The sequence below is a fragment of the Pristis pectinata genome, chromosome 1 (assembly GCF_009764475.1).
Source record: "Pristis pectinata isolate sPriPec2 chromosome 1, sPriPec2.1.pri, whole genome shotgun sequence".
NCBI classification, from domain to species: Eukaryota; Metazoa; Chordata; class Chondrichthyes; order Rhinopristiformes; family Pristidae; genus Pristis; species Pristis pectinata.
In genome coordinates this window covers 146690294-146702909 of record NC_067405.1, presented here as the reverse complement: position 1 = coordinate 146702909, position 12616 = coordinate 146690294, and the positions used below count along the sequence as shown (strand labels likewise).

The 12616-nt window shown below is 48.2% G+C and overlaps 1 protein-coding gene across 1 annotated transcript in view; it reads left to right on the top strand.

Moving 5' to 3' along the window:
* brf1b (BRF1 RNA polymerase III transcription initiation factor subunit b) overlaps positions 1-4631 on the top strand; it is a 414814-nt gene extending 410183 nt beyond the window's left edge. Inside the window, exons 16-18 of the mRNA XM_052012381.1 lie at positions 960-1011; positions 2367-2536; positions 3641-4631. Coding sequence (XP_051868341.1) covers positions 960-1011; positions 2367-2510 — 196 coding nt within the window. The 3' untranslated portion in view covers positions 2511-2536; positions 3641-4631. The remainder of the gene's footprint in view (positions 1-959; positions 1012-2366; positions 2537-3640) is intronic.
* Positions 4632-12616: the final 7985 nt, after the last annotated feature.

Below are 12616 nucleotides of genomic sequence, written 5' to 3'. Positions count from 1 at the left end.
GCTCAAGTAGTCACGTTGGTCAGCATCGACGAGTTGGGCCGAAGGGCCTGTTTCTGTGCTCTATTGCTCTTTGATTCTATGCCTCTCTGTTTATTTCTCTGTAGCCCTGGAATTTATTCTAACACACAAATGCCTACAATTCTCTATGCCGTCAATTTACACCAAGGATGATTTACAGTGACCAATAAACGATTGGTATTGATATTGGTTTATTATTGTCACTTGTACCGAGGTACAGTGAAAAACTTGTCTTGCAAACCGATCATACAGATCAATTCATTACAGAGTGCATTGAGGTAGTACAGGGTAAAGACAATAACAGAATACAGAGTAAAGTGTCACAGCTACAGAGAAGTGCCTTGCAGGTAGACAATAAGGTGCAAGGTCACAACAAGGTAGATTGTGAGGTCAAGAGTCCATCTCATCGTATAAGGGAACTGTTCAATAGACTTATCACAGTAGGATAGAAGCTGTCCTTGAACCTGGTGGTACGCGCCCTCAGGCTCCTGTATCTTCTGCCTGATGGAAGGGGAGAGAGAATGTCCCGGGTGGGTGGGGTCTTCGATTATGCTGGCTGCTACACCAAGGGAGTGAGAGGTAAAGGCACATCTTTGGGATCTGGAAAGAAACCAGAGCACCCAAGTAGAAATAAACTTGGAGGCAACACCTTGGATCAGGATTGAGCCCAGGTCACTGGGGCTGTGAGGCAGATGCACTACCAGCTGTGCTTCGGTGCCCCCCCCCCCCCCCCGAAACCATTGCCTGTTCAGAGGTTTTTCAGTGCATTTGAAGCTGTCTGTCACTGTAAGGTACCCTGAACGTTGTGGTGGTTTCCTTGGTTTTATGTGAGGCTGTAGGTCCATGGTGCCTCTCTGTACTGCAGTATTAGCTCAATCTATTGGCTCAGTCTGTGCACCTACCTGAACACACCAGACTTATTACCCTCCTTTCTGTTCCAGGCTTCGACCGTTGATTTCTTCAGTTCCTCCTAAGAAGTTGGCGTCCAGTGAGGTAATGTGCTGTCTTAATTTTACCTTTGGATCCTGAGAGCATTGGCACATCTCGGTTCAGTGATGTGGGACCATCTGCACTGGGACAGTGTCGGACCGTCTGCACTGGGACAGTGTCGGACCGTCTGCACTGGGTCAGTGTCGGACCGTCTGCACTGGGTCAGTGTGGGACCGTCTGCACTGGGTCAGTGTGGGACCATCTGCACTGGGACAGTGTCGGACCGTCTGCACTGGGTCAGTGTCGGACCGTCTGCACTGGGTCAGTGATGTGGGACCGTCTGCACTGGGTCAGTGTGGGACCGTCTGCACTGGGTCAGTGTGGGACCGTCTGCACTGGGTCAGTGATGTGGGATCGTCTGCACTGGGTCATTGTTGGACCATCTGCACTGGGTCAGTGTGGGACCGTCTGCACTGGGTCAGTGTTGGACCATCTGCACTGGGTCAGTAATGTGGGACCGTCTGCACTGAGTCAGTGTCGGACCGTCTGCACTGGGTCAGTGTGGGACCATCTGCACTGGGTCAGTGTGTGAGACTGTCTGCACTGGGTCAGTGATGTCGGACTGTCTGCACTGGGTCAGTGTTGGACTGTCTGCACTGGGTCAGTGTGGGACCGTCTGCACTGGGTCAGTGATGTGGGACTGTCTGCACTGGGTCAGTGTCAGACTGCACTGGGTCAGTGTGGGACCGTCTGCACTGGGTCAGTGATGTCGGACTGTCTGCACTGGGTCAGTGTCGGACCGTCTGCACTGGGTCAGTGATGTGGGATTCATCGCTGTCTAAAGCAGCTCACTGGGTCCGAGTTGCGATCCTTCTCACTTTGTCACCCACACTCTGCCCAGGATCTTCCTCATCTCAAAAAGTCAGTACGGTTTAAAAGTTTGACTGTTTTGTGTGTGTGAATCCTTCAAGCTAGTTAGAAAAAGACTCTAATTGTTCCATCGGCATTGCTTCATTTTAATCATAATTAAAATACACTTTAATTTTCGTACAGCCTGGTAAGTGTCCTGGGAATTGCTGCTCATGCAATGACTGCTGCTCATTACCGGTGATGTGCACACATTTCTTTTGTTGTGACAGACTTATAGTGTCTATAATAATAATCAGTAAAAGTTAAAGGCAAACCCTGCCATGTAATAACTGCACCTCGTTCTGAATATTGCAGAAAAATGTCTAGGTTTCTGCTGCCCTTCAACAAGCCCTTGACTTCAGCAGTTAACCACACTGCCCAGCATAGGACCTGGGCTCAAGACACACGAGAAGCTTGAAATAGTGCCCACACTGAATTATCTGATCAGAGTTGGGGTTGTCCTACGTGTGGTAACCATGATTTATTGATGACTTCTGTGTCTCCTGCAGGCTCCAGCTCCTGACTTGGGACCTGCTGACGTTCAAGCAACACAGCCAGTGGCCGTGCTGGTCGAGAGTGGGCCCGTGGTATACAATGAGGAAGAGATAGAAGGAGGAGGAGGAGCTGGAGGGAGGAAGGGAGAACTGCCTTAGTGCACTTCAGCTAGTCGGTGGCAATGGTGGTGTTGTCAAATCTCCCTCAAGAATTAACCAGGGCAAAATATAGCCAGGGAGTTTAGAACGAGAGGGGAAGTAGATGAGGGCTTGTTCGACAGACAGGTAATAAGGAGGGAATTATGAGTGAGGTGTGTTGGGGCTGGAGGTGTTTAGAGAGATCGGGAGGGGTGTAGGAGCTGGAGAGGACTACAGAGATCGGGAGGGGTGTAGTTGCTGGAGAGGGCTACAGAGATCGGGAGGGGTGTAGGAGCTGGAGAGGGCTACAGAGATCGGGAGGGGTGTAGTTGCTGGAGAGGGCTACAGAGATCGGGAGGGGTGTAGGAGCTGGAGAGGGCTACAGAGATCGGGAGGGGTGTAGGAGCTGGAGAGGGCTACAGAGATCGGGAGGGGTGTAGGAGCTGGAGAGGGCTACAGAGATTGGGAGGGGTGTAGGAGCTGGAGAGGGCTACAGAGACCGAGGCGGTTTCACAGGCTGAGGAGGTTATAAAAAGGTTGGGAAGTAGGGGCTGGAAGAGGCTACAGAGGTGATGTGGGACTGCACAGTGGCGCAGCTGGTAGGGCCACTGCCTCACAGCACCAGTCACCCGGCTTTGATCCTGACCTCAGGCGCTGTCTGTGTGGAGTTTGCACGTTCTCCCTGTGACCATGTGGGTTTCCCCCGGGTGCTCCGGTTTCCTCCCCCCACATCCCAAAGGTGTGCGGGTTAGTGGGTTAATTGGGCACTGTAAATTGTCCCTCGTGTGTGGGTGGGTGGTAGAATCTGGGGGATTTGATGGGAATGTGGGGAGAATGAAAGTAATGGGAGATTAATGTAGGATTAATGTGAATGGGCAGTTGGTGGTCGGCATGGACTCGGTGGGCCGAAGGGCCTGTTTCTGTGACCTTGAATTGTGCCTGGAGGAGACAGGGAGGGATGAAGGAGCTGGAGGAGGTTACAGAAGGGTGTACGGGCTGGAGAGGGTTACACGTAGAGCTGGGGAGGGCTGTAAGGGCAGTGTCAGTGTCTTGAAGAGCGGAGGGGGCTTCGATACTGGCTGAGGGTGGGGAATAACATAAAAGATAACTTTCGCTTTTGAATGCTGCAACATTCTGTTTTCCTGCTGCAGATTATGGTTTTGAAATGGAGGACGATGAGGGATTCTAAAGCAAGTCAGCACTTTCCCGCTCGAGTCTCAAGAATCGGGAATCTGGGTGGGAATCGGAAGGTGGGAATGCTTCCTGAGCGTTTGATGGAGACGGTCTGTGGGCGGTATTCCTCTCCCTCGCGCGACAAGGACGTGGTATCACTGGTTGGGACGGAACATTGACTCCTCACCCAGCACTGAAGGACTGCTTGTTCGGAAAGTGAAACAACCACCTAAGGCTTCTTGATTTTTTTTTAGTTTATTTTTGTACGGAAGCTCCTATTTATTACCGTTAATTTGAATAATTTAGTTTTCTATTTCTGTACGGTTAACATTCTGTGGAGCGGAGGGATTGAAATACCTGAGAGCGGGTGGAATGAGTTTAGACATGTTGTCCTGTTGAAAAGCCTGGAAACATTGGAGGTACTGACACACGGAACTTAGCTCTCCACCCCTCCCGTGCCTGATGTTGTGGGATGCCTCTCCCTGGAGAGAGCCAGTGGCCTTCAGGAAGAGGAGGTAGAAGGGAGGTTAGAGCTGAGAAAGATGTGGTTGCCCTGGGCCCAAACCCCAGCCCTGAAGCACGTGGAAAGGATGGATTGTGTTCTCTGTTGAGTTGTTGTGCTGGCAGGAGCGGGAAGGTTTGCTGTAACGGAGGCTCTGCCTCTAGACCTCTTCACAAGGAGGAAACCTTTGGGCTTGGTATAAATTGCTGACTATTTATAGACTCACCAGTTTGAGTTACTTTGAGTCTTTTCTCTTCACTTACATTGATAAGATGTTATTACTGACTTTTAAAAAAATGCTTAAGGTTCCCAGAGCCGTTAGCAATGCACAACAGTTAGCAAGACCATTATGGGTTAGATGTACAATTTGGTTTGAACAGTACACGAATATACCTTCAAGAAAGTATCCAGCCAGTAATCACCACATGTACATTGGGGGTAATTTTAACTCTGCAGCAAAGTATGATAGGAATTGGAATCTCTTTAAATGCTCAGCTTTCACTTGGAGCAACTGAAGACTCCTGCTGGTGGCTAGTTCTTATCAATAATAATTAAACACTTTTGTTGAAATTAGTATCACAGGTTGAAACTCTCTGGTCTGGCATTCTGGGGTCCAACAAGTCCTGTGGTCCTGCACGTTTTGAATCTGTAGTCCAGATCTGTACTAATATCTAATTAAGATCTAAAATTAACTAAGATGTGTACTGGTCTGTCCCTAATTAACCTACCAGTGCAGCTTCTGTGATCTCAGCCAACAGTGTTTCCGACTTATTGAAACTTACTGAACAAAGCGATTCTCAGGAACGGAACCTTCACCTAACCCATGGAGTGTGCTGTACATAAAAACAGCAGTTCTCCTGCTCAGAGGAAGGTGACCAGGGGCATTTTCTATCGTCCGGCACCAGTCAGGTCCCAAGGGTGTTGGACTAGATAGTTGCAACCTGTGATACCAACCTAGCAAACAGCTTAAAAACTTCTGTCCCTTTCTCTTCAGCTCTGACTGTTGGGCAGTTAAAAAAGTCCCGAAAAACATGAAATCTTCACATGTGGATTGAAGGGACTAGTCATTTATCCTTGGTGCATTTATCCCCAGAGCAGTGCATTCAACCCCAGTGTATTCACCCCCAGTGCATTCACCCCAGTGCATTCACCCCCAGTGCACTCACCCCCAGTGTATTCACCCCCAGTGCATTCAACCCCAGTGTATTCACCCCCAGTGTATTCAACCCCAGTGTATTCATCCCCAGTGCATTCACCCCCAGTGCATTCAACCCCAGTGCATTCACTCCCAGTGCATTCACCCCAGTGCATTCACCCCAGTGGTATTCATCCCCAGTGCATTCACCCCCAGTGCATTCACACCCCAGTGTATTCACCCCCAGTGCATTCACCCCCAGTGCATTCATCCCCAGTGCATTCACCCCCAGTGCATTCAACCCCAGTGCATTCAACCCCAGTGCATTCAACCCAGTGTATTCAACCCCAGTGTATTCACCCCCAGTGCATTCAACCCCAGTGCATTCACCCCCAGTGTATTCATCCCCAGTGCATTCAACCCCAGTGCATTTCAACCCCAGTGCATTCACCCCCAGTGTATTCATCCCCAGTGCATTCACCCCCAGTGCATTCAACCCCAGTGCATTCACCCCCAGTGTATTCATCCCCAGTGCATTCACCCCCAGTGCATTCATCCCCAGTGAATCCATCCCCAGTGTATTCACCCCCAGTGAATCCATCCCTGCTGTGTTCACCCCCCAGTGCATTCATCCCCAGTGATTTTTCCCTGGATCTGTGTATTTCCCTCAGTTTGTTTCTCCCCAGTGCACTGCATTCACCACCAGTTGAAAACAACTATGTGCAGTGCATTTATCACTGCTGCGGTGCACTGGCCCTCAGTGCCATGCATTTATTCCAGCTGCCATGAATTTTCCACAGTATGTTTACCCCATCGCCACTATCCCTAATGCCATGCAATTTCTCAGTGCAATGTGTTCATCCTTTGTGCGTTTACCCCCAGCACTGTAGGTTTCTCCTCAATGTTATATTTTTATCCACATTGCAGTACATTCGCCATCACCGTACTCAGCACCAGTGCAATTCATTCATCCCCAATGCATTTATCTCTAGTGATGTGCATTTCCTCATGCATGGTGTTTATCCCCAGTGTAGTGTGTTTATTGTCAGTATTTTAATCCCACTGCACTGCAGCCAATCCCAGAGTTCAGTACAGTGTATTTATCCTCTGTATGTACCTTTTTTTGCAATACAGACTTCCATTCCAGCACCGTTCATGCCCTTGGGAAGTTCCAGAGCGGTTTAGAATTAACTATATTGTTTCTGCAGTGTAGTTACTGTAACACAGGATCCTCAGCTGGATCCCACAAACCAGCAAAGTAATGAGGACCTGATCATCTCAGTTTCCAAGTCAAGTCGAGTTTATTGTCATGTGCACACGTACGGTGAGGTACAGGTACAGGGAAAAAACTTTCTTGCAGCAGCATCACAGGCAGGTAGGTTACAGGCAACACACAGAACATAACATACATAAAATTATACCATTCAGTTGAAAAAAAGGACTGTGCAGAAGCAAGACCTTAGTGCAAAAAGAAACAAAGACATAATCAAAGACAAGTCCATGGTAGAGGATGGCTCTTGAGATAATGTTGGCTTCATTGAGTCAAACAGGCCCTTCAGCCCAACTCATCCACGTCCAACCAAGGTTCCTATCTATACTCATCCCATTTGCCTGCGCTTGGCCCATATCCCGTCTAACCCTTTCCATCCATGTATCTGTCCAAATGCCTTTTAAAACCTTGTAATTGTCCCCGCCTCTATCACTTCCTCTGGCAGCTTGTTCCATATATCCACCACCCTCTGTGTGAAGAAGTTGCCCCTCAGGTCCCCTTTAAATCTTTCCCCTCTCACCTGAAACCTATGCCCCCTAGTTTTAGACTCCCCTACCCTGGAAGTCTATAGACTGTGATTATCTACCCTCTCTATGTGATTTTATAAACTCTGTAAGGTCACCCCTCAGGCTCCTTCACTTCAGTCCATCCAATCTCTCCTTATACTCAAGCCCTCCAGTCCTGGCAATATTCCTGTGAATCTTTCTGTACCCTCTCAAGCTTAATCTCGTCCTTCCTACAGTGTAGTGACCAAAACTGCACGTAGTACTCCCAAGTTCGGTCTAACCAACATTTGTTGAAGGGTAGGTATTGTCCAGGTCACCGGGGATAACCCTCTCAATCTTCTCAAGTAGTCCTGCCACAAGCGAGGGTGCTGTGCATCTAATGGAACTCAGACGCAGGGTGGGCGCGGAGGATGGAGCTTGGGTCACAAGTTGGCACAGAGGGTGGTGCTTGGCCAAGTGTTAGCCCCCAGGCTGGACACAGGGTGGGGCTTGGCCACACTGCAACTGTGGGGGCAAGCACAGTGTGCAGAGCACGGACACAGGATCGGAACAAGGAGGTATCGGTAGAAATGAGCTCGAGTCAAGAGTCCGAATGGAAAAGCTGCTGACCGAACACAGCAGGAAAATCACACACGACACTTTCAGATTAGAGTTTTCATTAAAAGCCACTGAGCTGCAAATGAGATTTTAGTTACAGTATTAATCTATATAATGCTTTCATGGTGAAATACTATATGAAACCTGCCCCCAGCTGTAAGGTCAATGCTTGAATTAATGTTAATTCAGCACGAATTGGAAATAGTACCTATGTTCTGGTCAACCGTAGAAGCATGAAGGTTGTAGGGGTCAAACCTCTCCACTCCAGAGATTTGAGCCCAGTTTGCTATAGTTTCCAGAGTGGCCTAAGAATGAATTCAGACACAAGAGACTGCAGAAGAGACAAGAGTCAGATCCCACCATCTGCAGTTTTTTGTCACCTCCACCTATCACCTCCAGCCTCTGTCACTATCTCTACTCCCCCTTCCTCCATCTGCCTGACACCCCCCTCACCTGGATCCACCTATCACCTGCCAGCTCTTGCTCCACCCCTACCCCTCACCTCTTTACACTGGTTATTTCTCCCTACTCTTTCAGACCAAATGGAGGGACTCAGCCTGAAACATTGACTGTCCATTTAAGATTAAGATTTCTTTATTAGTCACATGTACATTGAAACACACAGTGAAATACATCTTTTGCGTAGAGTGTTCTGGGGGGCAGCCCGCAAGTGTCGCCACACTTCCGGTGCCACATAGCACGCCCAGAACTTCCTACCCTGTACGTCTTTGGAATGTGGGAAGAAACCGGAGCACCCGAGGAAGCCACACAGACACAGGGAGAACATACAAACCCCTTACAGACAGCGGCTGGAATTGAACCCAGGACGCTGGCGCTGTAATAGCGTTATGCTAACTGCTACACTACTGTGCCTGCCCCACTAAGAATGAATCCAACCTGCTGGGCTAACACTGCTCAAGGTTCAAAAAATGTGGAGCTCAGTGGTTTTATTTATTTCTATTGCTGGTGAGAAAACAGAGAGTGACAATTCCCATGTACACTGGTGACATGGATTTATCCCCAGGGACCAAAGCCAATTACGCATACAGTTTCTCAGAACACATGAAAGCTGCCCTCCTGTTACCTGTCCATTGTTTCGAGAGCAGACTCCAGTTCCACTCCCTAGGTCTGGTAATAACTTAAGCTCGTTGCTTGGGCAGCCTCAATGCAGTTACACTCCATGGCCCAATATATTTGCCCTGAAGTTTGGTGAAGCCACTACAGTCCGTGGGATGGTGGTCCCACAGAGGAGCAGATAATTCCAGGTTTGACCATCGTACTGCCAGCCTGTCTGGAACAGGTACTTCATCCAGTCTGGCGAGATGGCTTTCTTCACCAAAATAGTGGATGAGAACAGGAATCCTGGCTGACTACCACACCACCAGCAAGGGTCTTGAAGCAAATCTCAGCCCACTACTCCTGGGATCATTAAAGTCACCCTGTTCCAGGCAAGGTGTCTGCATTTGGTGTACCCCAGAGGGCACTGTGCTCACCAAGTTGAGCTATGCAGGGAGGGGGTGTGGAGTTTACATTGCGGTTGTGGACCATAGTTATAGAACAGGTCAACTGTTCGGTTTTCTGGTGGAGGACGCTCCTCGCGGTACTTGTGCTCTGGACCCTGGGTATAAATCTGTTTCACCAGCGTACAACGGACATTGTCAGTCCGTGTGTTTTCTCAGTAGCATTGGAACTAAACAAAATGATTGCACCTCGTGTTTTTTCTGAAAGTTGAAGGTTTCAGCCATTGAGAAATTACTTCACCACCAATTAAGTTTGTGTCCTTCAATAAAACATTGCCAATTATTCTAATTAAAATGGGATTTACATTTCAGCCTGGTGAGATGGCTCACCTTGGAACTGACTCAAAGCCTACTGGAAGAAAAGGAGGTTAGATTGTAGCCATTACCTCAGGGAGACGAGCACTTATGGTTATAAAGGTCATCCCCAAGGGATCTCCCATTCTTCAGATCTGCAGCACCCATGATGTTGTGGTAATGATCCTTCAATGGCCTTCCCTTCCCCCTATCAACATCCCGTCTCCCCACTTCTTGCGTTACACGATGAATCACACAACCCTAATCCTGCTCTCATCTATTGTTATCTCACCGCCTTCAGCTGCTTCATCAATGACCTTCCTCCACCATAGGATCAGAGGTGGGTATGTTCATTGAGGACTGCACAGTGTTCAATTCCTTTTGCAGCTTCTCAGCAAATGAAGCAGCCCATGCCTGCACAAAGCAAGTCCCAGAAAACACTCAGGCATGTGGTGAATTGGTTTATTATTTTCACATGTACCGAGGTGCAGTGAAAAACTTTGTTTTGCATGCCATCCATACAGATCATTTCATTACAACAGTGCATTGAGGTAGCACAAGGGAAAACAATAACAAGGCAGACAATAAAGTGCAAGGGCCACGACGAGATAGATTGTGACATCAACAGTCCATCTTATTGTACAAGAGGTACATTCAGTAGTCTTATAACAGCGGGATAGGAGCTGTCCTTGAGCCTGGTGGTACGTGCTTTCAGGCTTTTGTATCTTCTGCCCAATGGGAGGGGGGAGAAGAGAGAATGTCCGGGGTGGGAGGGGTCTTTGAGTATGCTCAAGGCAGCGGGAAGTGTAGACAGAGTAAATGAAGGGGAGGCTGGCTTTCATAAAACTTCTTCCCGCAGAAGGTGGTGCATAAATGGTAGAGCTGCCGGAGAAAGTGGTTGAGGCAGGTACAATAACATTTTCCTTTGATTGATTGGCATTATGCTTCTCAGAATGACCAACCATTTCTTCCTTACAGTCTCCAGGATCTAACCAACAACAAGCATTAAGATAACTGGCATACAGTTTCCTTCTTCTTGAACGAGGGAGTCACATTGCGGTGAATTTTGGAAAATTTCAACTGCTGATTCTGCTATCTCTGCGGCCAGTTTCTTTAAAACCCTGTGTGCAAGCCGTCGAGTCCTGGCAACTTGTCTGCCTTTTGTCCCACCAGTTTTTTAATGCCTTGTCCCTCATGATCATCTGTGTGGAGCCACAGGAGATGGGCGAGGTCTTAAATAATATTTCTCATCTATCTTTACTGGGGAGAAGGTTATGGAAGCTGGAGAATCAAGGGAATGAATAGCGATGTCTTGGAATGTGTCCATGTCACACAAGAGGGGTTGCTGGTGGTCTTAAAGCGCATGAAGGTGGATAAATCCCAGGGCCTGACCAAGTATATCCTAGGATTTTGTGGGTAGCCGGGGAAGAAATGGATAGGGCCCTGGCAAAGATATTTGTAACATCATTAGCCACGGGTGAAGTAACAGGAAGACCAGAGGGTGGCAAATATTGTGCCTTTAGGAAGGGCTGCACGGGTAAGACAGGCAACCACAGGCTGGTGAGCCTAACGTCGGTGGTGGGAAAGTTACTGGATTTGGAAAGGCAAGGACTGATTAGGAATCGTCAGCATGGCTTTGTACATGGGAAATTGTGTCTCATGAATTTGCTTGAGTCTTTTGAAGAGATGACAAATAGGGTTGATGATGGCGAGGGTGGTAGACATTGGCTGCATGGGCTTTGACAAGGTCCCAAATGGTAGGCTGTCCAGAAGGTTAGATCACATGGGATCCAGGTAAGCTATCCAATTGGATACAAAATTGGCTTGCTGAAAGAGTCAAAGCGTGGTGGTGGAGGGTTTTTCAGATTGGAGGCCTGTGACCAGTGGTGTGCCACAGGGATCAGTGCTGGGTCCACTGTTGTTTGTCATCTGTATTACGACTTGAACGAAAACATAGATGGCATGGTTAGTAAGTTTTCAGATAACACCAAAATTGATGGTGTAGTGGACAGTGAAGAAGGTTGTGTCAGGTTACAACAGGATCTAGATCAACTGGGAAAGTGGGCCAGGACACGGCAGATGGAATTTAACTCAGACAAGTGTGAAGTGATGCATTTAGGACAGTTAAACCAAGGCAGGACTTACACAGTGAATGGCAGGGCCCTGGGGAGTGTTGTAGAACAGAGAGACCTAGGGGTTCAGCTACATAGTTCTGTGAAAGTGGTGATACAGATAGACAGTGACGAAGAAGGTGTTTGGCACACCTGCCTTCATTGGTCAGGGCATTGAGTACAGGAGCTGGGACATCATGTTACAGCTGTGCAAGGCGTTGGTGAGCCCACATTTGGAGTATTGTGTGCGGTTCTGGTCACCTGTCTACAGGAAGGATATCATTAAGCTGGAAACTGCGCAGAAAGATTCAAGATTCCTGAGACTGGAGGACTTGAGTTTTAAGGAAAGGCTTCCACTGTTTTCCCTGGAGCGTAGGATGCTGAGGTGTGACCTTATGGAGGTTTATAAAATCATGAGGGGCATTGATAAGGTGGATGGTCACAGTCTTTTTCTCAGGGTAGGCGAGTCTAAAACCAGAAGGCATGGGTTTAAGGTGAGATGGAGAAATTTAAGGGTCAACTTCTTCACACAGAGGGTGGTGGGTGTGTGGAACGAGCTACCAGATGAAGTGGTAGAGGCAGGGACAATTACAACATTTAAAAAACACTTGGACAGGTACATAGCTATCCCTCTATGGGCCAAATGCAGGCAAATGAGACTAGCTCAGGTCAGCACCTTGGTCAGCAGGGATGAGTTGGGCTGGCGGCCCTGTTTCTGTGCTGTAGGACTCTATCACTCTGTGTGATGGGGACTGTTACAAGTTCTTCCCTCTTAGTTAAAACTAACCCATGTGTTAACTTTGGGATGCTTGCAGTGTTCTTCAGTGTGAAGACTCTCACAAAGTATTGGTTTAGATTATCTGCAGTGTTCCTGCTATGTTGGCGCCGGAAGCGTGGCAACACTTGTGGGCTGCCCCCAGAATACTACGCAAAAGGTGCATTTCACTGTGTGTTTCAATGTACATGTGGCTAATAAAGAAATCTTAAAATTCCCATTTTCACTCTCCAGGAGTCCCACA